We start from the raw sequence: 27008 nt of genomic DNA, 5'->3' as shown, positions 1-27008 counted from the left end.
TTTTTTCTTTGGCTGTGGCAAAATCTGCGCAAAGATTAGTCCATAGTCTATAATCTGCATGACTCTGTACCAAGGTTTAGGGAAGCCTAGAACTTTCTCAAACCTTACAGTGAGCAGTGTCTTGCCAAAAAATGAGAGAGTTGAGTTGTGGTCAGGATGTGGCTAATGTGGAAGTTGTTATGGCCTGCAGTTTTCCCTGCTGCCAAGATCCTGTCAGTGCTAATAGCAGATTTTGTCTGGTTTGTTGCTGGCCAGATGCCAAGCCTTTACAGTACTTGGCCTTCTGTGAAACTACAAACTGTTTGTGACTAGTACAAGAATTAAAGGTTATTTTAGAGTCACAGAATGGTTTGAGTTGGAAAAGACCTTAAAAGAGATCAAGTCTTACCCCTCTGTCCTCACTAGGTTGTTCAAAGCTCCATTCAACTTGACCTTGAAGGTTTCCAGGGATGGGGCATTCACAGCTTCTTCAGGAAAACCTCATTGCTTTTTTTTACACCCAGCCTAAATCTATCCTTCTTCAGTTTAAAACTGTTGTCCCTTGTCCTGTTACTAGGGACCTTGATAGAAAGTTTCTCTCCATCTTATAGGCTTCCTTCACTTATGGAAAGGCCACAATAAGGTCTTTCCTGGAGCCCTACCTTCTTTATTCTGAACATCTCCAACTCTCTCAGCCTTTCTTCATAGGAGAGATGCTCTGGCCCTTTGATAATTTTTTATGGGTTTTAAGTGTATTTTACTCCTATATCATATACTCCATAAAATTTTTTTGAGATTGAGATTATGTCAATGATCTTTATGTTTTGTTGCATTTACTGTTTTCTTGTCTCATAGTAATGGACCCACTATACTCATCTTTCCAAGGAAACAAGTGGAGTTGCTGACAAAACATGTTCTGTTTTACTTCTTGAAGTAGCTTTCTTGTCTTTGCTGTTAAAATTGTCTTAAGTGACTGTCATGATCTTTTATGTTAAGAGAAAGCTTTCAGTCACCTCCCTTAGAATTACTGTTTTCAATGAGATCTGTGAACTTGTATTTATTTATTTATTTATTTGCATACAATATTTGAGTAGATTTTGACAAGAATCTTCCTTTTTTAGTTGCGTGTTTCTGAAGGGAGAGTTCCTCCTGCTTTCATTGGTTCATTGCAGGTTGTCTGTGCTTCGGCTCATTGTCTATAAACTACACCCATACTTCTTGTAATAAGTACAAGCTGATATGGAGATAGGAAAAAGAAGTTTGAAACAGGTAATGTAAGTGTTTTTAGGAACTAATTCTGCCTTTGAAAGAGTTATGGATTCTCTACAGGGAGGGATGGCAGTAAACAGTTCCTGGATTATACTTGTTAACTCACAGATGCTGATTGTCATTAGTTTCCAGTGTTTTCTCATCTAATAAAGTGGCCAAATCAAAGTTTGAAAACATCTGATTTACTTGCTATTTGTTATACTGATACTAAGTGAGAAAGCACAAATATATTTTTGCCTTGCCCAGGCTCTTTGTATTGGTTTGAGGTCAAGCATCTGAGGTTTCCTGCACACCCTCTACCAGCCCTTGATTCTGCCATCTGAAGTGCTTAGTTTGTTTAACTTGACTTGGCTCCTGGCTATGTATTTTTAGTTTTCTAAAATATCAGTCCCATTTACGCTGATATGGAGCAGGAGTTTGGCAAGGTTTTTTATTTTTGTACTTACCAGGCAAATGTGTCTCTGTTCAGTTATTTATGGATATGTATTTATCAAGCTGATAAAACTCAGTGCAGGTTGATTGGTTTCTTATTTCTGTATTTATCTAGTTTCATTTGATTATTCTTCAGCAAGAGGATTATATAACTGGAGTTCAAAACTTGTCAAGACACGGGTTCAGAGAAGAGGTCAGAGGGTATGTTGGTCACCCTCAGGAGCTGTTGGGGTATTTGTGAATTATTCATGGAGGCAGCCATGAAGAACCAAGTTACTGATAGACTCTGGCTTATGATTCAGCTCTTGACTTTCTCTGCTGGAATTGTAGGGCTGCTTGAATGTCAAGGGTTTAGCATCACTCATCTAAAAGTACAAAATAGATGGTATTGTCACTGGTTAGTCTAGGCTTTCTACTTCAAGTATTTTTCTGAAAAAATATTTAAGTTGTGCAGAATTCTTGAATTGCTGGTGAATTTACAAAAATTCCAAAGCACTCAAAAGTGAGGTTTGTTTTGTAGTTTATTTTTTTCTGTTTGGCTTGGGTTTTACCCACTTAAATTGGTGGCTAGGAATATTCCTCTGATTTTTTTTATTTGGAGAGTATGAACTTTTTTTGAGTTTATCTCTGTTCATATGAGTTAGAATAAATTACTTGTGTTCAGTCTACCTCAGCCGCTTTTTGAATCAGATGGACAAAAGGTGGTATAAAATGCAATATCTGCTTGCTTTAAATGGTACAAGGCCCTGCTGGCTACACTGAGATGTGCTATAGCCAACATTGATGATGGTCTACAGAGGATTAAAATTCTGGCATCCTGATTGCTTATCATAATGGGCAGCTTCTGCAGTTCAGATTATGGGAGCCACTGACCATATAGTATTGGTATTTTTATGATAACTAACCAATATTAATGATAAGTTATCCATTTCCTTTTAAGTATTTGGGAATCAAATTAAGGGCTTTCTTAGTGTTTTTTTTTTTTTGTTTTGTTTTTTTTTGTTTTTTTTTTTTTTCATTTGCATAATTATATTTCCTATTTTTTCTGCTGGAGGTGAGGTCCCTTGTATTTGGTAGACTTAGGCCAATTGGTTGCTTTTGTTTTAGCTTGTATACAAAGTTCAAAGAGAGACTGTTGGGTGCATAGACTTAAAAGAGAATAAACATATCAGTTCTTGTATTAGGTCACCTGAAGATGAGCAATAGCTTGGCAGCAGCACATGCTAGGTGGGGAAACAGGGCACTCTAATTTGACAGTAGGAGAGTATGAGATGTAGAAGATGAATGGGTGGGTGAAAAATGACATAACCGGAGGAGAATTTAGAGTTCATCAGCTTAGAGAGAGTCATCCTCAACCTTCAAGAAGTATTTGCTCTTTCTCATGTTTACACTTGGAAAAAGTGGCACATGAGGATATAAAGAAATACGCTCTTACAAGTGCTAGCTGAAGGGGTTTGAAGTTACTTGACCTTGTTGAGGCTGCTTATGGAATATGATTAAAGCAATTATGCTTTAATTCCTGAAGCACTGCTGCCAGTGGTCACACAGCATGACTACTGCCATAGAGATAGTTAATTCCAGAGTTCACCTTGTCTGCTTTAACTACTCCAGCTAGATCTGCAGGAATGCATCCTATGTGTTCTTTATATATTATAAGATAGCTTAAGATACTTTTAATTTTGCTTTGATGTCTTTGTCTGTTTGGTGACTTCTGCGTTAGTATGTTTTTTTCTTCCCCTCTCGCTGCCTGCTGGTTTTACTAGGGCTGACTTGCAAAGCCTCAAAGTGTTAAGTTGAACAACCTCTTTCAAAAGTGGTTTTATAGCCTGTTAGTTCTGTATTTTCTAGTCCTCATTTTTCTTTTGTAATGCTTCTGGTATCCAGACAATAACTGAGGAGCTTTTTCTTTAATTTTAACTTTGCTGCTCAAATGTGACACTGTTTTTTGTGTTTTGCTACTTTTCCTCTTTCTGCTTGTTGCTATTACTGGAGTAGGCATTGCTGTTGGTTGAAAATGCTTATGCAGATCCCCTTGTCTTACTTAATTCTTGGTTTGTCAGGAAGCTTCACTCAGGTTATTTTAATGAACAAGAACTGGGACAAAGACCTCTCTATTTTCTTAGTAGGAACTAAAATAAGAATAATGTTCTTGAGAGAATAGGAGCTTAAAAAACTGGCAGAAGAGCAGGAATTGCAGAAGAAATCATCAAATCTTGTTAATTCTAATATGAATTGTGTTTTAGTTTCTCAGTGTCATAGTCAAAAGACCACAACCTCTGTGTGGCTAGAATTTTACAAACTTATAAGCTGTACAAAATTCATCTTGGTCTTGTGTAACAGTAGTTGCATTGGACAAATAACTAGCAATATAGCTAGTTAACATGCTATGTATGTTGATGTCTTCCTTTGCTAAGTCTCATTTGATCTTCCATCTTCCCCACTCCTTGTCATCTTCTCACGTGGTACAGTTCATGAGAATGTTTGCTGTTTGTCCTCTGCTGGTGTGCCACAAGTGATCTTTTACTGTGTACAGCCTCTCTTGTGGACTCATTTCCTCTGCCATATCTGCAGAGTTGGTATGTTTGTTAAAATTGCCTAAACTCTTCTTCCTCTGGATTCTTTGAAGCTTCACTGTAACCTACAATGGCAGATTTCTTTGTCCATGTGAGGTTTATTATTTCTTGAGCAATACTGAGAATTTTGCACTTAGTAAACAATACCTGAAAGACACTTGGCCTTACATAAATCTGTTCAGTTGATGTACAGATTATTTTGGATTGGCTTCCTACAATAGGTGCTTTTTTAACAGGCTACATTTTTGGTATATGAAAGGTGCACAGACCTACAAAAGTGCTGATTCAATATGATGCATTTGAAAAAGCATAAAACACATATTTCAAAACTGAGGGTTCTTGGGCAATGCCTGTATCACCTCATTTTCAGGATGGTAACATACATGAAATTCAGTTGCTGTGGGGGAAATTTTCTATCATTAATTCCTTCTTTTTAACAGCTTATTTTGATGCAATAGCCATTTAAATATTTATATTTGAAGATAAAGTAGTATGTTTTTTTTTTTCCAAGTACATGTTCTTACTCCGACCACCTCCTGCCCTGTACCAGTACTTCTCAAGGTGGTCAGGAGGGGAAGACTCAGAGCAGGGAGCTAGGCCAGGAGGGTAGCTGGGGTGAAATGGCTCAAGCAGACATTAACACACAGGAAGGTGAGATGGTTTAGAGGAAGTTGTACAGGTGTTTGGCTAATCCTGACCCGACCACACACCTTCTTCTGCTCCTTAAAATATGTTCTTCCAGGAGCATGGATGTTCCAGGCAAAGGTGTTTTCAGAAATGATATGGAGTATTGCGGTTGTGTTTTACTCATTGGGAATTGCCATGTTTAATGTAGAGAAAATAAGATTTATCCTTTGCTTAAAGCATGAGAGACTGTCTTGTCTTTTCTTATTGAATAGTAAACACAATAGCAGAGAATGTGAATGTTAAATACAAGTGAATATAAATACAAAAGAGTGGTTCATCTGGAAATACTACAGAAATAAGTTTCTGGTTGCTCAGTATTGAAAACATGCTGATACATGCAAATACATGATGAACAAAATTAGCATGCCATGAGAATAATTTCATCAGCTGTTGTGCTCAGCTTGCCCCAAGCAATCAGAGCAGGTAGCTTTGAAAGCAATTTTTATCTAGTAGTTCTCAGATGTGGAATGATTACTCTTTGTTTTACAGGCATACATCTACAAAAGGTAGTGACAATTAACAAGATGGCATTAAGATTTTCAAAGCAAGTTGGTTTTCAAGGTACTTCTGTGCTGTGTTATATTGCAGTCTATTTCTTCTTTTCCAGATTGGCAGAAGTCCCTTCTTGACAGAGTTACTTTGCTGATGTTATTTTAGGTATGAAAAAGCTGCAGTGTGACATGGATAAACTAGAATGTGTTAGAGCAGAATTTTGTAGTGAATTGGAAAAGTAAATAATAAAAATGGTATTGGTTTAATACTCAGTTAAACAATGGAGCTATAACTGTATTGTAATTAGCTCAAATAAAAATAAATCTCTACTATAGCTGCAGTTCATTTGAAATACTGTGTCACCTGCAGTAGAGTGCTGCATGCTGCCTGAGCTTTGCTTTGGAGAAGTTTCAGTTGAGCACTAAACTAGGGTTACAAAAGTAATTTTTCTGACAGAAAGGTACCACCATGTATGAATGTTTTTCTCTGTCTAGTCTCTTCTGTATGTTTATAGGACCTTTCCCAGACCATTCTCATGTGCTTGCTGAAATCAGCAGAATTTTGAGCAGCTCTTAAACACACAAGCGCAAGGTGGTTTTAATATTAAAAAAAACAGTGTTTTACAATGATAATTTACTTCTATACCTATTCTAATTAGTTTATTTACCTTGGACGTAGCCATTTTAGTGAGTTACTGTTGGTTGTTTAATGAAGTCTAATTTTTTTTTTTTTTTTTTTAATTAGCTAATTGAGCAATCAGTACAGTGCCTTGGTATAGCAGACTGTTCATAGGATTGTAAACAGGATCAGATCATGCAAATGCCTGCCTCTGGGCTCTGGCAACAGGTTTAAAATTGCATTAGTATATTTTGCCTTTGTAGAATTCTTTCACCAGATGGTAGCATTTGATTTCCTTTTAAATAGTCTATAACACCCAAATGTAGTTGTATTACATTATTTTAAAATCAATACTACTTAGGTAAACATAAGTGGGAGGAGGATAGTGTGTTAACTTTCAACTGAGAAATTCTTAGTTGTTTCCTATACTCAATGTGTTATGTTGATAATTTTTTTGAGAAAAAAAGTCATTAAACATTCTCCAAAAGGGGGAATAATAGTGCAGAAAAAAAGTTACAGAAATATTGGTGGGTGTTTTTCTTGGAATCTGAGCAGTGATTTGTCTTGCAAGTTGTTTGAACAGTAGTTCTAGTGTTTAGCCAGTGCCGAATGTGTTAAGTACTCTTATTGATAATTAAGGAAAGGTCGATTACTGCATACCAATTATGAAGAAATAAAATCTGACATTTGAAGGAATAGCTATTAAGTTTACCATCTTCAGGCAAAGGCTTATTTTATTACTATCCCTCTTGTACTCAACACAAAGAAAAATGCCTGTACTCCCAAGGTCTTTCTATGTAGAAACAGAAAAGGGCAGCTGGCTTCCCACTTGTAAGCATCATTTGTGAATTCTCTTCTTCAGTTTGGAGATGTCATAATTGTGGAGACCAAAATGATCCAGCAACTTAAAATCACTTTATGTTTGTTGAGTACATATATACAAATACAAACGTGGATGATAACTTGTTTCATCTCCTTTTTTGAAAGCATTGTTCAAGTTACTCCTTGTGTTTCATGGTGTTGCTATCAAATTTGCTGCCTTAGACTTTTAGCCTGGGCATGAGTCTCTTTGCTTTCATTGTTTTCAGAAATGGTGTGCTCTTCTAGCAGTGTGATGGACTACATATCGATTGGATTTAGATGGATGTGTATTGGGGAAAAAAGTTTTTTCCCACTGGTAGTTTCTGTTCACTGTAAAATGCTGATCTGTAAACTGGCTATTCAAGAGCTTGTTCGAGAATAGGCTTTCTGCATCTGTCTCAAGGCAATGGCACAATACATCAGATGGGAATGTAAATAATAGAGCAGGTAATACCTGGTAGGTTTTGCTATCCAGTTTCAGTGTGCTCCTTGCCAGAGTCCCAGCTGACAGAGATGGAGTGGTGCTAAACTCAGAATATTACAACTGGTTTTATGTCACTACTCAGCCAGAAGGCTGTATTTATTAAAATTAATTGTCCCATTAATAACTGACTCACTTGTATTTAGATTCCTTTCATCCAGTGTCATGTTAGATGCTTGCAAAGTCTCAGGTACTCTTAAACTTGCATTTCCTGGTGGTGGCTGAATTCAATCACTGCTCTGTCCTTCAAGAGGATTTTTTTCCAGCTTGTGACACTCCTCTGTCATAATTTATTAATGAAGTATGAAATTGCCTTAAGAATATGTAAGAATGCAAAAAGCCCTGTCAGCGAACAAAGCAGAAGCATCTGGATGTGAACTGGGGAGGTTGGATTCCTACTTTTGCTGAAGTTCTGGCAGTAATTTTAGAGTTTGTTTCTTGTGCAACATGGTTGTGTCCTGAGCCCTGACCATGCTACTTGGGGTGTAAAAGACAGCTTTGTTTTTAGTGGTTGTGTGACATATCGTTTAACTACTATTTTGAACTAGCATTTTAAAAGCAAATGATAGGTTTGTGAAGAAATGAAGGCTTGGTTATATCCAGAAATAAACTCAGCTGTTTAGCAACTATGACCATGATGGCAGTTGGATCTGGAGGTCAGGTCTGGCTGGAAAAAAATTCCTTTTTCAGTATCATAAAATAAAGAAAAAATGGCCAACAGCCAGTTGTGAGTGAATACAGATGTTGTCTACAGGATTTATTGTATAGTGATGGCAACGCATGATGAAGATGCTGTTTTGTAGAGCTCATGGGCAGTGGCAAAAGGCTGGAAGTAAACAGAAATAAATGTGATACTGGAGGTTTTAGAACATAACTTTCTGTGTGTAGTTAAAAGAATTTACTATCTTCTGTTTATGGAAGAATAGTAAATCACAAGTTTTCATCAGTATTTCACATTAAAGTTGCCAAGGAATAAGACAGCTTGTTGTTAACTAAGACCAGCAGTATTCTCAAAGAGATCACAGCCAGCTTTTTCCTTCCCTTCAAACTTTTTTAACCTGTCCTTGGAGGCAGTAAAAAGCAGGTTATGTGCAGCATGTGCTGACAGATTCTCTGAGGGGCAAGGATGTCCTTTTCTGCTTGTAGTTGTACAGCTTTCTGGTGGGCCAATCACTCTTTTTCCTTGCTGCTCCTCATGGCAAAGGGATTGGTAGCCTTCATTGTTAGTGAGAAATTTTGGATCTTCTTTTTCCTTCAACTATGGGAAAAGAAAAATGTGGGACACTTGCCTTGGCTTTCCCTAGACTTTGTTAGTGTTTGTTGCCAGTGCTTTCTTTGCTGCTTGGCAGGCTCATTTCTTTCATGCTGAGAGAGGCAAGTTACACCTTGGTGGTATGAGATTACTTTTTACAAATTTTGGAATCACTCAAACATGTCAGTTTGGTATGTGAATGAGTTTTGAAGGGGAGTAAGGAACAGTAAGGAGAAGTGAGGCTTTTAAGCTGAGTGGACTCTATTCTTATTTGGGTAAGGACTATAAAGTAGGTTTAAAAGAAACCAAAACTACACCACCAAAAAAAAAACCCAAAAAACAAACAAACAAAAAAAACCCACAAAAACCCCCCAAAAAACACTAAAAAAGGGACCAATTCAGCATATTTAAAATGGCACCATTAGCCATTCAGAGTGTGCCAACCTTGGCAATTTTCCTGGTTAGCTCAATGAGTATTGCATGCAATCAAGTACTCTCTTTTAATTGGGAGCTTATTTAACTGTATAACTTGAGGAGCATTTGCATCTTTTTCACTTGCAGATCAAAATTATTTCAAAACAATTTTCATGTCATTTTTTAACAGAAAAGAAAGTTCCTTAAGAGGAAGACCTTTAATGTTGTAAGTGTCAGGAGGGTCAGCCTGTAAAAGACTTACAGGATGATAAATCAATTGAGACCAAATATATTTTTGGGTTCTTTGAAAGCCATATGCTCAGCCACACAAAAAGAGTGAACACATTCATTCGTCTCAAATGCCAAGAGACTGGATTTCTGCTTACATGCCTCAATGTGTGCTGTTGCAAAAATGCAAATATTTGTACACCAGTTCAAGTACAGACAAGTATCCCTTAGTAATATGCACGCACATACATATATATGTGTGTGCCTTTGCATGTGTATCCATATATGTGTATATGCACACTCCTAGTATAGTCTTGGCTTTGAATCTGTTTTGCAGTTGTATTTTGATCATGGAGACAGATTTCCTTCTTGGTTCACAAGTTAGGGAAGCTAGATAAAGAGCTTCAGGGAGCAGTGTGTGGATCCCACAAAAAATGATTCTGGTCTTCAGTCTTCTCCATGCTGAAGTCCAAGGGGTGTCCTCTGTAGGCAAAGTGTTGTGAGTTGGAGAAAAGGTGACTCCAGTCTGCAGTGGCTGTCTCCTTTCATGTTGAATAATAGAAATAAACATAATAAACTAAAGCCTGTGTCTAAATCCTGTTGGTTTATTCAATTTGTATACAAAGTGTTTTGATTAATTTTAGTTTTATTTTTTCTTGCAGGAAATACTGGATAGATCCCACAATGGAAGACGGGAAGCCCGTCTGGGCTCCACACCCAACTGATGGGTTTCAGATGGGGATGATTGTGGACATTGGCCCTGACAACTTAACTATTGAACCTTTGAATCAGAAAGGCAAGGTAAGTGTGTCGCAAACAAAGGAACAGAGAAAAAGCATGCAAAGAAACCACCTTACCTGTAGGCCAGGTCTTTGCCACTATCTTCAACTGCACGCAGCCTGAAGGAATGGAAAATCAGCTTTCTGTTCTAAGTTTGGCTAAGGATCTTTGTTCAGCTTTAGCTTGTATTGCAATGGACCCCTCACACTTGCAAGAAGTGCATACTTCGTCAGTTATCTGCATGTGCATTAAGTATGTATTCATGAAAGAGAGGAGGTTAGGATCTCTGTAGCCATTTGATTCAGTACTGTATGCTTTATTTTTCTTAATTAGACACTTATTAAGAGCCTGCTGTTAAGATTAGCTTCTCTCTTTTTCCTTACATGCATAGGAAGGGTCCTACAGGGATGTGCTGAGCCCTGTCTAAGATTAGATACCCATTAGACTGATGAAAACTGAGAGATGAATCCTCTTAACTCAAGTACCTTGACAAGCAATATGATGTCAAAAAAAGGTCTTATGGAATTGCTACATCAAATTAAAGTCAAAATAAATTTAACATTTAAAATGAAGACCTAATTCATCCCAATTAGTATATTTCAATGGCTTAATTTATCATGACATCTTTCAGACTCAGTATGTCGTAACTAAATGTCAGTTTTTACAGGAAGAACCGTGTAGCTATCGATTATCCTAATTCAAATGGTCAGATTCCTGGATTGTACTAGCTAGAATAAGATTAGCACTGCCTTAAAAGTTGTGATTTCAGTGTTTTTGAATATATTTTTGTGCCCTTTCTAATAGTTTTGTTTTTTCTTATGTTCAAGGATGTAAAAAGACATCTTTTGTAACTTCTTTTTTTTATGTCAGCAGTAGGAGAGAATGCCTTGTCACAGGTCAAAAGGTTATGCTGCAGTCCTTCCTTTTGGGGGAATGTTTATAGGCTTTCTTTTTGTGCATCTTGGAGAGGAAGTTGATTTTGCTTTCCTTAGAAATACAAAGTAAGTATAACATCTGATTTTTGAGTGAGAGAGATAGTGTATAGGTATAATAGTAATAGTAGTATTCATTTGTCAGATTGAGGAGGAGAAAGATTATTCAGACAAGGATACTAAAAATTCCAAATCTATAGCTAATATTAAAATGACTTAAATAAATTTCAACCCTACCACTGTTTCTGTTTATATTCCCCAATGGTCCTGATGCCATAAAAAGCAAAAGCCTTTACAATGAAACAGAAACAATAATAATGATATTTTTGAGTCACTATTTATTTCTAATGTGCTCCTTTCAGGGACCATAAATAATTTTAAAAAACCAACAAAAAAACCTAAAACATGATCCTTAAATACAAATAGTTTGTTTCGTGGTTTTCTCAACAACAAACAAATCTCTTTTGTCCAGGGAGTTTGTTATTCTGCTCTTGGCTGTTTTGAATTAAGCAGATCAATTAAGAGCCTAATGTTCATTTATCTAAGAGAACAAACACTTCACAGTTTAAATGCTGTAGAGATTATGGTCCTATATCTTAAACTATCAAACTTAATTAATTAACCATATATTAATAAAGATGGAGTAAAAAGTTTTCTTGGTTACCTTCTCGGTCTTTTCAAAGTGTCATTGACTTCTTTTTAGAGAAACATTTCTCCTTGCTTTTTGACTTTTTAAGACGACTCTGCCCTTGTGCACTTAGACCATTCATTTGAAGTAGTCAGCATTAATACTCATTATCACTTTGTTTTCTTAAAATGGTAGCTCAGCAAGAATGCCTGATCCAGCAGCTCTGGAGTTGCCCATGATAATTAAAGGGAGGAGAGGAGTAACCTGATCTTGTAAACATATCCGGGCAGTGTAACTTATTATTATTTTTTAATCTGGGTCATTACCATGTCATATGTATTCTGTGTAGGCACTGGTAGCTTACCAGAGGCCACAGTCTGAACAGGAAACGTGTATGCATGTGTTTGATTATTGCTTTTTATGACACTCTTGTCAATAACTGCAGTAAATGCTGCAAGGCAGCAGTTTCACCCTGCCTTAAACCCCTCCCTCCCATCCCCATCCGTGGCCAGCTCTGGCACTACAGAGTGGCACCATCCCAGCTCCACCTGCCGAGCTGTGCGTGACACCCCAAATGAGGTCAGAGAACAGATCCAACTGGAAGAAGTGGAAAGTTTTCAGGATGGCAGCAAGCAGTAGAAGGGGGGCAGAGGAACTGAAACCATTGTGGTGGCAGGTTGCTTCACATTATTAAACCAAGTTACCCAGTCCAAGCTCTGTGGAGGTCCGACACACCAATTTACTTAAGCCCCAGCAGCAGCAGTTTTGGGCAGCACAGCCCATCCCCAAGTGTTTACTGTTCTGTGCAGAACTGTGTGTCCAAGGAAGGTGGAGATCTGAGTCACCCAGCCTGCCCTGCACGAGCAACAGTACTGTCAGCCACAGGAACGTTTTACTGGAACAGGGGATTCATGTGTTACGTGATAGGAACCTCTTTCCAAAAAGTAGATCATTGGCTTGCAAGGGTTATAAATGCCAGGACTGGAAAATAAATGCCAGGGAATAAAGCCAGTGAAACTGGAGAATGCTTTGCTAATGAGCATGGTCGCACCTAGAACTGGAGTTCTGCCCTGAGAATGGGCTCTAAACTGGATTGGCTGTACCAGAGCTGGCAGTCCTGGCTCATGGCCCACTAGCAGACACATGTGGTGATACAAGGAAGGAGGCAGGTGGAGAGGGAATCAGCTGTTAAACTCATCTAGTATTGCGCTTTCATTTCTCCTTAAAGTGTTCTTTACTGAAGGTACTGGGATTCATAATCTTGGATCCTGTTGCATGTATCTTTTTGTTCTTTGAGGCTAAAGCAAGGAGCAGGCAGTGAAATGGCCAAATGGGGAATTTACCCTTTCCCTGGAGGTAGCAAACCTAAAGAAACTGATTAGGAAGAGATGCACTGGAAGGGCTTGCATCTTGAAATGCCATTCTGGGCACCATGGGGCACTGAGGAGTAGGGGGAAGGCACTTAGGGCATCAGCAGTTTCTGGCAGTCATTGGGAAGGTGTGAGGTGCTGCAGGCACTCACTGACACCTCTCCTGCCATCAGCTGAGAGACACCTTATGGCTCTGTGCTACTTCTGAAGGGCCATGGAAGGCTTTATGGGCCACCTGCTCTGGTATGCTGTGAATAACCAGAAAGGTATTTTTCCCAGCTGAGTATAAAGGAATAAATGTATTTTGAAAGTAAGGATCAGAATGTTCAAAGTTCAGTGCTTCAAGCTAAGGTGGTTTTGTTGGTTTTTTTTCCTTTTTTTTTTTTAACAGTGAGTGCAACTTGCTTGCTCGATTGAGACATGCTCTTGTCTTACACACGGTTTGTACTGCTGTAGGTTGGTTTGTGAAATACAGCTGAGAGTAGGAATGTCTCCTGTCTGTATGTGAAAGGTATAAAGGAAGGCATGGTTACATGTATTGGATTACATGGTAGAAAGAAGATCCTCTTTGAATGGAAAGATATCTTTTTTCACTCATCTAGTTTCTGGGAGAATAGTTAAGACTGCCATTGGATTTCAAGGGTTGCTTCATTACAAAGATGACAAAAACCCCCTTCAGAATTCCCTAAACCTTGTTTTGCTTCCTAAGACCACTTTATTGTCTCATAAGATTAATGCACTCTCCACTCCCTTAGAACTAATTTGTCCTAAGTTATGATTAATGCAAAAGTCTTTCCTCAATTATCTGAAGGATTTTTCCTTGCAATAATAGTTTAAAAAAAATTAAAAATGGGACAATATAGTAAAAAAAATTATTTGGATATTTTCTTATTGATAGATTAGATTATTAGCTCATTTTCTGTTTAAAATACTAGATTTTAGTACTTGGAGCTGTGCACACCTGGCTATCATACTGATCTATGTGGCTAGGCCTTACTTTACATAAAATATTCCACATGTGATGTACAGCAGTGAATTTTTGTTTTGACATAATTGAAACTATACCTATGTTCTTATCTAAAAAAGCCCAACAGAAAAACATGAACTTTTAGACAGGATATAAGACATAATGAATTCCCTGAATTATCTTTTCTTGTTTGTTTTTTTTTCCCTTTAAATATGTCTTGACTCAGAAGACTTAGTGATCAGGACATTAAAAAAGCCATTCCTCTTCTGGGATAGTTCTAGCATGGCTGACTTTAGCTCCAGAAATGTTAAAGTATCAGAAGTTTATGAAGAGTCTCACAGAATAGCTGGGAATTGTGTTCCTTCTCTCCACCTTTGTTAGTGGTTAATGGGTTTACATGTCAGCAGACAAGAACAAGAAGTGAAGTTACATTTTTGTGAAGCTGGTCATATTATTTTTAAACTTTCCCACTGTTTCATACGGAGAGAACTGATCATGTAGGGAAGTGTTGTATTCAAATACATCTTTACCAAAAAAGATTTACCTTTACTGTTGACAAACTTTTAGAGAAAATTATGATAATATGTAGTTATGGTAACACTGTGAGAGGGAGGGAAGGGTGTGGTGAATCTCTGCCCTGCTAAAACTCTGAATAGCAGCAGACATCTTTCTCAGGTAGGTAAAGACATTGAAGGCTTCCATGGCCTTCACAAATTCTGATAAAGGATATTTTAGAGGAAGTTGCTGTGATGGATGTTCAGATGTTACAACATCATCAAGCAGCTTTGTTTGCCTTAGGAAAACATCTTGTACATATTTTTTTGCATTAGATCCTGATAAGGGGAGAACAAAATATATTTTATTATGGCTACAAATTGCATACTTTAGGATAACTTGGTGGAGAAGGGATATTGTAGATTTAACACTTTCCGTCTAGCAGCAATTAGTTCTGCTCTGAGACATTTTTAATTCTTCCCACTTCAAAGAGAGTTGGAATTTGTGGCTGTTAATGATGGTGTAAGCCCCAGGACCTCTCATACTGTTGTGCTTAAGGAAATATGAAACAAATTGCTGTCTTTCTCCTAAATTTCCCTGTGAGATGTTTCTCGTGGGACTACCTTGCTGAGTACAATGTTAAACAAGCAAACATGTTTGTTTATTAAGTTCATTCTTTAGATCCAGTTGGTTGCCTTTTCAAATATTAGACTAGACTTCTTGTCTTCATTTCCATGGAGAAAAGGAGCCTGTGCCTGCAGTGGCATGGTGGCTGTCATGTTTAATTGGTACAACAGGGGTTTTGTTCATTCATCGCTAGCTCAAACGAGCTGTTACTATAGTAAACAAAAAAATATAATTAAAAATCTTCTTTGTACAATAGGTATTTTTGTGCAGATGCTGTAATGCATGTGTGCTTGGATGTTTTTCCTTCCTTTTTACAGCAGTATAAATTATGATTTCTGGAGATGAAAAAAGAAACAAAGATGCTTTTGTTATGAATTTTTCCAGTTGGATGTGAACACTTGATAAATGGTCGTTTTGTATAACTAGAATACAAGGGTTGAAGGAAGGTCTTGTTTTACTTTAGTATTGACTTATTGAAGAAAAAACCCCCAAAACAATAACCAAAGCTACAGGATTGGTGATATAGAGGATGTTATTTATTGAACATTAATATTTTAAGTAGGAATATTTTAAAACAGCTTATCATAATGACATCACAGTCCTTTGACTGAACTAAGGATTTACATTTTATTCTTTCTTCCTTGCAAAATGGAGGAAATTGTATGTAATTTATAATGCTGTTACCTTTGCATTACTTTTTTAGTCTAATTTTTTGTATTGCACAGTATGACATGCAATTTTTCACCTGAGAATCAAATATTATTGCACTAAAATATATATTACAGTGAATTCATTTTTATAATGTAGTGTAGTAATATAAATGCAGTAGCTTTTTGTCTGCATTGAGTAACTCAGTAAAATTTCCAATTCTGAAGTATAAAGTGAGTGACTTCATTTGAAATCATGCACAATTACAGTGCACTCACTTGTATGATTGCATGAGATGCCTTTGAACCATATTTCTATTTTATGTAATTCTGACAATGTTAATGTTTCTTATCTAACAGACTTTCCAGGCTGCTATCAATCAAGTGTTTCCTGCAGAGGAGGATAGCAAAAAGGATGTGGAAGATAACTGTAAGTTATGAATTTAAAAATAAATTATGCATTTGAAAAAAATATCTGCAATGAAATGAATATTGTTTCCTTACAAGCTTCCTCTTTCTTCCTTGTCATCTTTGTTTGAATGTATGTATGACCTTTGCTAGTCCTTTAAATTTCTTAAAGGAAGCCCATTTTAAATATAATTTATTGTGGGTTTTAGTTTTCATTTGAACAATTTAGAGGAATGGATAGTTACATAATTCCCATATAGAACTGTTGCTTGACTTGAGAAATACTCCATTCAGTATTAGGGGTGCAACTGTACTTTTTGTAGTGTAGCAAGAGACTCAGTGTCTTTATCTGCAGCCGTATTTGTATAGCATTTTCCTGCATGTAAGGAATTTCTCAGATGGCATTCCTGTGGAAGTAGAGATAATGGAAAATAAGTTTTAAGATTACCCTCCCAAAACTGGGGATGGGAATCTGGACCTATCAAGACCACTGAATATGGATAGACTTGAATTGGATATAGGAGTGCTAGTGGAGAAAGAGTTTTGAGATGAGCTTGTGTAATAAATGTCACTGTTGATCTGCAGGGCTTTTATTTTATCATATGTTTTATAGTTGGGTGGATGGAAACAGTTGTCAAATCTGGGGAGAGAATACCGAGAAAGCTGAGAGAGTGCTGTGATCAGCTTTTAGACAACTGTTAAATGTTTTGCTGCTGCTGCACACTGTGAGCAAATCACAGAGCCTCTCTTCTCTTGAATACTGATGGAGGCAATCGGCAATCTTTTCAACATTTCCTGTAGTGTTTACTGCTTGGTGAAAATACTGAAGACTTGGTAAATAGTAGGCAAAAATACCTTATATTGTTCTTAGTTTAAAATAGAGGCTAGGGGTCTGGTCTAGGTGATGTAACCTCAATTCCTGTCCCAGAATAGGGTTTAGTATTTACATGCCATGACAGGAAATGCAGCTGTTACACCTTCTCCATAAGAAACAAAAAGATAAGATTTGAGTCTTACACTCTGACTTAGATGATGCAGTGTCATTAGAACCAAGCTAGTAGCCTTGCTTCCAACTGTCTATATTTTTACAAAAAGGATGTGGGTTCAAACTTTTCAAAGCTGTTATCTGTATTCTCTGTACATGGTGATTGTTAGGGAAATGCACTTAATCTGTGCATCTGTCCCAGTGATTTTACTGAGATGTCCTGACACCTCTGTGTCAGGGAATTGAAATCTAGAATGAGATTAGGGAAATAACTTAAAATTCCAACAGAACACTATTCAACTAAGTTAGTCAAAGAAAATATCTTCTTTGGCTTCATGAGAAGATAAAAATACTTTGTTCAACAATCCTCTCTGTATCAAACATTATTTTAACTTTCCTAACATATTCTAAATTGCTGCTCACAAGTTGCAGCTTATTTGCAGGATGTCTGAGCTCCAAATTCAATTTCCTTCTTTGTCAGAGAGTATTTGTGTTCAGTATCATTGATTTTTCAAAAAAAAAAAAAAAAACCACCAAACTATACTGCGTGCTTCTTAAAGTGTTCTAAAAAATCCTGAAAGGTGAGTATAAAGACAGGGTATTGGATAAGACTTAAAAAAACCCCAGTTCTACAGATGCAGAGCCTTGCAATTACTTCATAAAATAGTTTTCAATATAAACCCTGCTTTGTGGTATGGGCAGGAGACCCACTGTGAGTAAATTTGGCATTGACACTTCCTAGTTTTTAGTGCCTCACTTAACTTATGTGAACTTTGTGTGCGTCTAATATATGGACAACTAAATGCACATATATACACTGGTTATATTTAGACATGAACCATATGAATATTCTGAATTCTCACTCTCTTTGGTGATTTCCTTTGCCTTTGGATATGGATACCTTTCCTAAAGGATTTATTATAAAGAAGATGCATTTTGAATTTGCAGATATAAGCCTTAATTTGCATGTCTTGAGATGGTGGCATTCCCTTGGGGAGCAAGCTCCCATTGCACACTGAGTCTGCAGGTGTAGCTGCTTTAATTGCAATGAGGACACTGGGGACACAATGAAATCTGGACTCCTTTGCCTTTTAGATAAGCAACCAAATGAAAAGTTGATGATTAACTGCTTCCTTTTAAATACTGCAAACTCAGAGAGGTTCCTACAAAGATATGGTCAAGAGTGTTGATAGATAATTAATATGTAACAGTTTCTGACCTCAGTACTGAGGATCCAAATGACTTCAAGTTTGCTAATTTTTTACCACTCTATCCCCTCCCAGACAAATAGAGGGACAGAAGAATACTTCAACTTTTATTAGATCAAGCAGGAGTTTCTGTTTCTGGACCATTTCCTTTCCATGTCTCTTTCTCTTAGGATGACCCAAATAAAAGAGGTGAAAGCAGACCTGCAATTTTTGGTCCCAGTGCCATTTTCTCAGCCATGTGAACCGAGAATGCCTGGGGAGGGGAGGACGAGTCCTGCTGTGCAGCACCAGGTCTCTGTGCTCGGCTGCTGCAGCTCCCAGTGACTGTGGGGTTGTGGGGGAATGCCTGTCTGCTATGGTGGAAGAGGAGGAGCTGTGGGGATGGGGGCCAGCCTACTGTTTCACAAAGAAATTTTGCACAGCCATGATTTCAAAGTTGTTATGATCCAAAGGGAGAGTTTACCTAGGGTAAAGCTAAAGCGTGTCTTGTGTGCCTCTGCCAGTACAGGAGTATGAGTGCAAGGGATTTTGTGGAGGAAGGTGGTTTCTTCTGAACAAACCAGAAGCTATGAGGTCCTTAGGAGAAGTATGAAGGATTCCAGATATTTGAAACAAAGCTGTATTTAGTCATGTAATGGAGGGAAGGGCTGTTATTCAGCAGAGCCAAAGGGAACCTGCAATTTGCTGGTGAACCTGACTTTGCTTCAGGCAAGTCTAATAAGTAGGGGACAAAGCCACCTCCACTACTCAGTCCACTGCAGGAGGAAGGGTAAAAGATGCAAAACAATTCAGATGTTTTTGAGAAGTCCCCATTTTCTTTTGCCAGTATATTTTGTTTCAGCAGGAGGAGTGTTGGAAGAGATGTTAAGAGCTGCTTACCAAACTCCAGGTATCCTTGTAGAGCAAGGTGGCTGGGCAGGGCAGGTTCACTTTAGGTCATACAAACTGGCAGCCCTTTTTGCACATTTCTATAAATAAGTTAGAATACTTTTTTGCTGCTTCAGCCCTTGAGAAAGGGTGTCATTTTAACATAAAACAACTTTGTTGGTCATTATGGATGAGAGGTCTGTATGTGACCCTTGTGTGAGGTGCAAGCTAGTGGTTACTAGTACAGAATCACAGAACCAATTAGGTTGGAAAAGACCTCTGAGATCACTGAGTCCAACCTCTGACCTAACACCACTGTGTCAACTTGACAGGGGCATTAAGTGCCATTTCCAGTCTTTTCTTAAAAAGAAAAGACATTAATGGTACAGTGCTTACTCCATCCACAGTATACAAGTTTTTATACTGTATTACAGTAAGGTTTATCAGCGTGGCAGTCTGTCAGATGTCTCTACACAAAATAGTGTTGTACATTTGTTTTGAAGCAGTGAGATAAAAAGGATTGAGCATATTTGAAAAAGGAGGCTGTGTAATGAGTAGTGCCCTCATTTGGTTTAGGGATAATATTTTTAATAGTGTATAGTGGGAACTGGAAATTGCCTCTGTAATTAACGTTGCTGACACTTTCCAGTGCTTTGTAGCTGAAAACAAGGACCAGCTTTGCCAGAATGTGAACCTGTACAGTCTGAAGCTTTCTGTGGGTGCGACCACCCTGTAACATTTCAGCAGTTACAGAATCACATCAGAATGTTCTGATCGGGAAAGGACCCACCAGGATCATTGAGTCCAGCTCTTAAATGAAGATTAGCCCATAACCAACTGAGCCAATCTCAGGGTTAGGTGCTTTATGTTAAAGAACAAAGGAGAAAAATTGGTGTGTTAGCATTTTTTTCCCCTAACAGCTTCAATGAGGAGGCAGAGTACTCACAAAATTCAGAATTGAAGCAGGGAAGGGTAGTGCCTGGTATTGTGATACTGCTGTTGCTGCCTCCCGATTCAGATTAGATGTTTCTATTAATCAATTAAAAAATCACCAGAAGCCAGCTGTTACTCCAATTGTCAGTTGGGTGGCATTACCCTGGGGACACAGGGGCTGAGATTGGAGAGGGGAACTGGAAGGGAGGAAATAGTTCATTGGCAGCGATTTTGGTAGGCAGCAGTTTCTGTGCTTAGAGGTCGGTGTGAAGGCAGATGCACCATGTTTGACTGACAGGCTGGTTAAAGGAGTTTGTGCTGAGCAGAGCCTGTATTTGAGGCTCCTGCAACCCAATTCTTTGTTCAGCAGCTTTCTGTAACTCCAGTTGTACAGTTAACAGCAAGTCTGTCATTTTTAAAATGTATATAGAGTCAGTACTTCTGTCTCAAGACGGTGTGAAGAAATGATAGGATTAAACTATAAACAAAGAGAGGGGAAGAAAATTCTCCTTAATTCAAGATTTAGTTTTTTCTCTGTACTTGAAGGTAGTCCTGAGCTCTTAATGGTATGTGATTGTTCTTTACTTGCAGGTTCCCTGATGTATTTAAATGAAGCCACTCTCCTTCACAATATCAAAGTTCGGTACAGTAAGGACAGAATTTACGTAAGTATGTGTGTCATGACAACCAGTCTAATAGAGATATCCTTTCAAAAATTCACCAAGTATTTCCACTTCTGTTTTTTTCCGCTATAACAGAACTGCTAACATGGAAAGATTGAAGTTGTAGCCTTTTTTGGCCATTTTTTTTCTTACATTATACTTTTAGAACGGAATCCCATCTGATTTTTAGCAAGCTGAGCAATAGGTTTTTGTCTACATGACTGTTTGTGTGCCGCCATAGCACAGTTTTTATCACAACTGTTTCTCCAGGTAACTTATTTCAGTCTTAACAAAGATGGTTTTCTTTCTTCATTATTTTTGAACGAAGCAAACAGGTGCCGTCTTTAACACCTCCTAGCTCAGATGTCCATCTTAATCTTTTATATTGCTATCAAATTGCCTAATTGTACTTAATGAATTCTGACTAAATTACATTTTGTCCTTGCCATCTGCCCAGATACTGACAGCTGTGAAACAGAAGATAAGAGTTTTCTTTCTTTCTTTTTTTTTTTTTTCCTAATAGAAAGCTGGCTAGGGATAATTCAAAACAGTTCCACATATTTTCTTTTAGCATATATTATAAAATTAATTTAGCTAAACTCTTTTATATAAATGTAAAAAGAAAGTATAATTGTTTACTTCTATTGCAGTTAATTTGCATAGCTTTAAATTTTTTATGGCTCAAGATCAAGCACCAGCTTTAAAATAAATAAATAAAAATGGCCATTTGAATGCTGTTCTGGAAATAAAATCCTTAAAGAAACCCAACCAAACAATAAAACCCCTTAAGGAAGTAAAATTCTGAATATGAACTGGGAGTCATTATTCCATGGGGGTCAATATGATCATGGGGTAGGATAGTATTTTTATTCATAAAGCATTTCTTCACTGTAAACAAAATATTAATATGTTGTCCAGAACACATGTATTTTCTGAGGAAAAAAAAAAAACACCCTTTTTTTTTCAGTTTATAATTTAGTTACATTTCCCCTGTAAACAGTTTTATGCCTTTTTAAAAATCCTGGTTAACAATATTTATCTTGTTATTAAAAGGAAAATTAATATTAGTTTTCCTTTGGTGAAATAAGTGCTGAAAATAGAACTACTTAAGAAATGTCATATATTGTGTGATCCAGTCTTCTATTAACGTATTACACAATAGTTTTGAAATTTCAGTTGTCTAGGGACATTCTCAGTAAAAACAAAGCAAATAAGTTATTCAAGGTGAAGGTTTACCTCATTTTCTACAGATCTTTTCCTGCAAATTTGATTTTTAATTTGATTCTGACCCCTCTTCTTCCATGTATGTAACCTGGCAATTATAAGTAAACTATAAAAGCTCCTTTCAGAAACATTAAAAAAATCCCCTCTCTTCAGTCTTCCTTGTCCTGTGGAAAGGTAAAAAGCAGCCTTTGTCTGAGATTCTTCTCAAGTTCCTTCTCTGTGAGAGAACATTTGCATTCTGTATTTCTCTCAGTGGAAGCAGCTATAGCTAATTTTTTCTTGGCTGAATGCTTTTATTGCCTGGCTTGAATGCATTCCCAGGCAGGATCCTGTCAGTCCTTCCTGCTGAGTTGCTTCCATTAGATATTGAAAAGCTATCCTCCTCACTGGAGGACAGTGTGTTATGCTATCCATGAGCTTACTTTATTCGCTTTTGAGCAGGAGGTTCTGGCGTCCTGTCCTTGATTCAGGAATGCAGACAATGGGAAATATTTAAAAGGAGATTGTGAGAAAGGTCAGATTCAGGACATACTCCACAGCTCGATGGTTAGGAAATTTTCCCAGGATCATTTCATAGAAATGCTGAGAAGATAATTAAAGGAACTGTAAAAATATATATTTTGTGTTTGCATTAGCTGGAGAGAATCATAAATGCAATTGTTACATGGAGGCTTATAGTCTGCAAGAGTAATAGGCAATTGCTGTTAACCACTTGCTTGGATACTGCCTAGTAATTTGCTCTTCATTGTTTTCTTCACAGACCTATGTAGCCAACATTCTTATTGCAGTGAATCCATACTTTGATATACCCAAGTTTTATTCTTCAGATACTATTAAAAAGTACCAGGGTAGATCACTGGGAACATTGCCACCACATGTTTTTGCAATTGGTATGTATTGAGCCTGTATTTGTCTCTTAAAAAACAAAGATTGAATACTTCAGAGTTATCTGTAAGTTGCCACCTGTAGCAGTAATTAATTTATTTTGAACTATTATAAAATAAAACCACTAATGGCTAAAATTGCAAATCTTTTTGAAGAACTTGAAAATGAACAACTGTGACAACTCTGCTAGGATTATTCTGCACTTCTAGTGTTTTAAGTCTAAGCAGTTTAAATATAGTTTGCAACCATAAAAAATCAAACTAAAAAAGAAATAAAGTAATTCAAATTTTATAAGTGAAAAAGGTGTGATAATCACAGACACTGTCTTTTAGTGTAGTAATTTTCTTTGCCTTAAATTATGTTGCCAGAGCATATACAATGTTTCCTTTTATATACTTGTGTTACAGACAAAAAGTACATTGAAATCTTTTTTATGGCTTAAATCTGATTTCAGTCACTTTTGAAAATAAACAATAAGTGGAAACTATAATCAATTTTTGGCATGTTAAGAGCCTTCTCACTATTTTGTGTTTTATTTTGAAATCAAAAATTTGGGGGCGTTTGAGTACCTGTTGCATAACAAGAGTGATTTTTTCCCAAGTTTCCTTATATGTTACTTGCTGCAAAGTACAACTGAAAGTTTCCATTTTGAAAATATATAAAATAAACACTGATTACTATTTCATAAATACATTTAATTAAAAAGATTTAGCTCTAGATGGTTGATTTTATTTTGTCTTTTTCTGGATATAGTTGAGTAGGCCTTTGCTTTCAAGACTTTAAGTTCTTACATGTCAGTGTTAGAAGAATAAAAACTGTAGTATAAATTAAAGGGAAACAGAATTTAATTAACGTTTATATCTTCAATTGTTAAGATTTAGTTTCTATTCCTGAAAATGTTACATTTTACTTTTCTACATCGTAGCTTAACTTTATCCTTGCAATTTTGCTGAGTATTATTTTTTGTCATGTTAACCATATTTTTCTTTTTAAGCTGATAAAGCATTCCGTGACATGAAAGTGCTTAAGATGAGTCAATCCATCATAGTCTCTGGAGAATCAGGAGCTGGCAAGACAGAAAACACTAAATTTGTTTTGAGGTTTGTATGTTTGCACCAAAGTCAGCACGTGAATCTCTTGTGTTTGTGCATTTGGTTGACACAGAGGCAGAGCAAACTAAGATCACAGTGGGTTTAGCATACAATTCAGTAAGACATGTATTAGCTTCTACGTGTACTTTATTACAAGAAATTGAGTTAAATGCTGACATGATAATGTGCAGAAATAGCTACATACTCACAGAAACTTTAACTCAGTTGAAGTGATATCATGTAGTTATTATGGTTTATGATACAGTCATTTTGGTATTGCACATCTGATATTGTGGTTGATAAAAAAACATAACTAGACATTTTAACTGTATATTGCAAGACAATGTTTTTGCCATAAATGTGTATTTCTGTGTTGTCCTTAAGGTTTTTTTATTTTTTTTAGTTTGCTTGAGTATCTTTTTAACTTTAATATATTTTAGCCTAGTTTACTGAATAAGACTGAATAGTGGGATTTATTTATTTATTAATGTTAATGTCTGACCAATACTAAATCAAGGATATTAAATTAAATGGAAGCCATATTACTGATATAGATCAGCCTTGCTTCCATATCTGTATTATCTTTTAACAGCTTTTTATCACTCTGGAACACTCTAACTAGAAAGAACTGCTCCTTTAAATACACCTATGCTATACTTGGCCTGATGATGCAGGGAAGCACGGTGTGGGGAGTGTAAATATGGTCTCTTGCCCCACCTTGGACTTGTTTCCCTCTACAAATATTTAATTCCCTTTTCCCTAAAATAATGTATTTTCTAGTATTTCTCTACAGTACAGTATTATTTTCCACATCCCATGAAGAATCATCACAACTGCCTGTCTGTCCTTCATACTGCTCTGTGCTGCCCCTGTGCAACTTTTCATAGATAGCTGTAAGAATTACTCCTAGGTGCTGGTAATGATTTTTTACAAGGGACATTTGACTCTATTCCTGATAAGAGTAACAGAAAAAGACAGCAGGAACTGGAAGAATATCTCACAAGAGATACTCTTAAAGGAGATAATTCTTCTACTTCTCAGCAAAGGAAGAGTGCATTACACAACAGGCGAATATCATTGCTGCTTCTCCTCACCACCCTCCACTACAGAGTCCATGTACAAAACATAACTGAGTTTTAAAAGCTGGAAGAGTTTACCTTTGTTTAGAAAGTAAAAGGTACTAGTACAGCTCTTTTAGTGCTTCTGAAGTTTTTTGGAAAGCCCCATTTTAAAAAACTGTTTTTAACTTGTCCAGATTCACCTGTGAATTTCCAGAAAACATGCCCTGTGAGAAGGGAAAAAAAAATTTAAAAAGACTGGAACTTTGGAGCAAGTAGATTGTGATTTTATTTTCTACTTGTTTTTTCAATTGCTCAATTGAATCTTGCCTTAATTGTATACTTTTAATTTCTTATTCTCACCATCTCCATGTGGATTTTTATTAACACTGATAATTATGAATACAGAAACAGTATGTATAGCAACAGTCATAAATTCAGGAAATAGCCATAAAACCTTATGTATTAAATAAGATTATTAATAAATACAGACAATACAGTAATAGTATGATTATATTTCTATTAAACTGTAATTTTCATATGCATGTTGAAAAGAAATTTCTAGCAGGCCTTGGAGTATTGAAAAAACTTTGAAGTGTGCAAGAACATTTTTGTTTTAACAAAAGAATATTTTTGTTTTAACAAAAAAGAAAAGTTAAAGTTTAAAATAAAGTTTATTTCAAAGTGCATAGGTATTTGAAACTTAAAATCAGAATGCTTTCCCTATAGTAATTATTTAGTATTTGTGCACAGCCATGTTAAATCCTGTTTAAGTGAGGAAACCTGACATGAGATGAATGATACTGATATTTTTGTCTTACTTTACAGGTATTTGACAGAATCCTATGGCAGTGGCCAAGATATTGATGATAGAATTGTAGAAGGTATTGAAGTTTCTTTCATTAAATAAAGGTTCCAAATTATTTTTGTCAGAAATGTGACTCACCAGCAAGTGAATAAAAGTAGCATAGAAATACTATCAGACTTCCTAAAGCATAATTTACAGGTAGTTGATCTTGATCCTAGGTTTTGAAACTTTTCTTATTTGTGATTTACTTTATTTTTATTTATTATAGTATCATGCAGTCATTTATCTAGAAAATGTTTATGTGCATGTTTGAATTGGACTGTACACGAAAAATGTACTCAAGGTGGTTCCCAAAATGGAATTTTAAACTGCATAAAATCTGCAAGGACAAGATTGTTTTTTCCTTACTATCTGTTAGTACCAGGAAAATATAATTCCCCCTCCTCACTACCAAGTTCTCAAAGTCACATAATATAGGGAAGTTATTTTAAATTATTCATGTTTCTGGATCATGTTTCTGTTATATTATTTTTTTGTTAGAAATCATATAATTCAGAACAGCACTTTGACTGTATCTATCTTTACAAGAGATTCCCAAACAAGGTTAAGAGAGACTTTTGATCCTTCTCATTTAGCCTCTTCAATGTTGTATGTAGTTCCAAGTTGAACAGAAAATAGCTTTTTGAGAAAATAGAAATATATGAAGAGCAAACAACCCTCAGCTAACCTAATAATTCCTCATACATCAGTTTTAGTCCTCTATAGCATAGAATAAATTTATTTTGAAATTTCTTGACTCTGTGTCTTTTCATTAAAAAAATAATTTACTTTAGCTTTACATTTTCCTGTTTTCAAATTTGAACTATATATTCAAGAGAAGTATTGCAGGCTTAAATCTCTTGTTGCTGTAGGTCTGCTTAAACCAGTTCCTTAGTGAAGTCCACTGTGTGCTAAAGGAACTCAGAAAGTGGGCAAGAGTTGGATAATACCTGACTCAAATTGATTTGTACTTGTAGATATTCCTGAAAGCGTTTGGGCTTTTTAATTTAGAACAGCATCTGATGCATGAATTCTGACGGTTTTTAGGCATGATTGTAATGAATATGCTTGTGGCATATTTTTTACTAGAGGAACCTTCAGCCTAGCT

The 27008-nt window shown here is 36.5% G+C and overlaps 1 protein-coding gene across 8 annotated transcripts in view; it reads left to right on the top strand.

Annotated features, from left to right (window-relative positions):
* MYO6 (myosin VI) overlaps positions 1-27008 on the top strand; it is a 102462-nt gene that overhangs the window by 19625 nt on the left and 55829 nt on the right. For all 8 annotated transcript variants that reach the window (XM_021553628.2, XM_021553621.2, XM_031504413.2 and 5 more), the window contains exons 2-7: positions 9949-10087; positions 16093-16162; positions 20725-20798; positions 22780-22909; positions 23899-24004; positions 25882-25937. In XM_021553628.2, the coding sequence (XP_021409303.1) occupies positions 9971-10087; positions 16093-16162; positions 20725-20798; positions 22780-22909; positions 23899-24004; positions 25882-25937 (553 nt within the window). In that variant the 5' untranslated portion in view covers positions 9949-9970. The remainder of the gene's footprint in view (positions 1-9948; positions 10088-16092; positions 16163-20724; positions 20799-22779; positions 22910-23898; positions 24005-25881; positions 25938-27008) is intronic.

The sequence above is a fragment of the Lonchura striata genome, chromosome 3 (assembly GCF_046129695.1).
Source record: "Lonchura striata isolate bLonStr1 chromosome 3, bLonStr1.mat, whole genome shotgun sequence".
NCBI lineage: Eukaryota > Metazoa > Chordata > Aves > Passeriformes > Estrildidae > Lonchura > Lonchura striata.
This window is presented reverse-complemented; position numbering and strand designations above follow the sequence as displayed.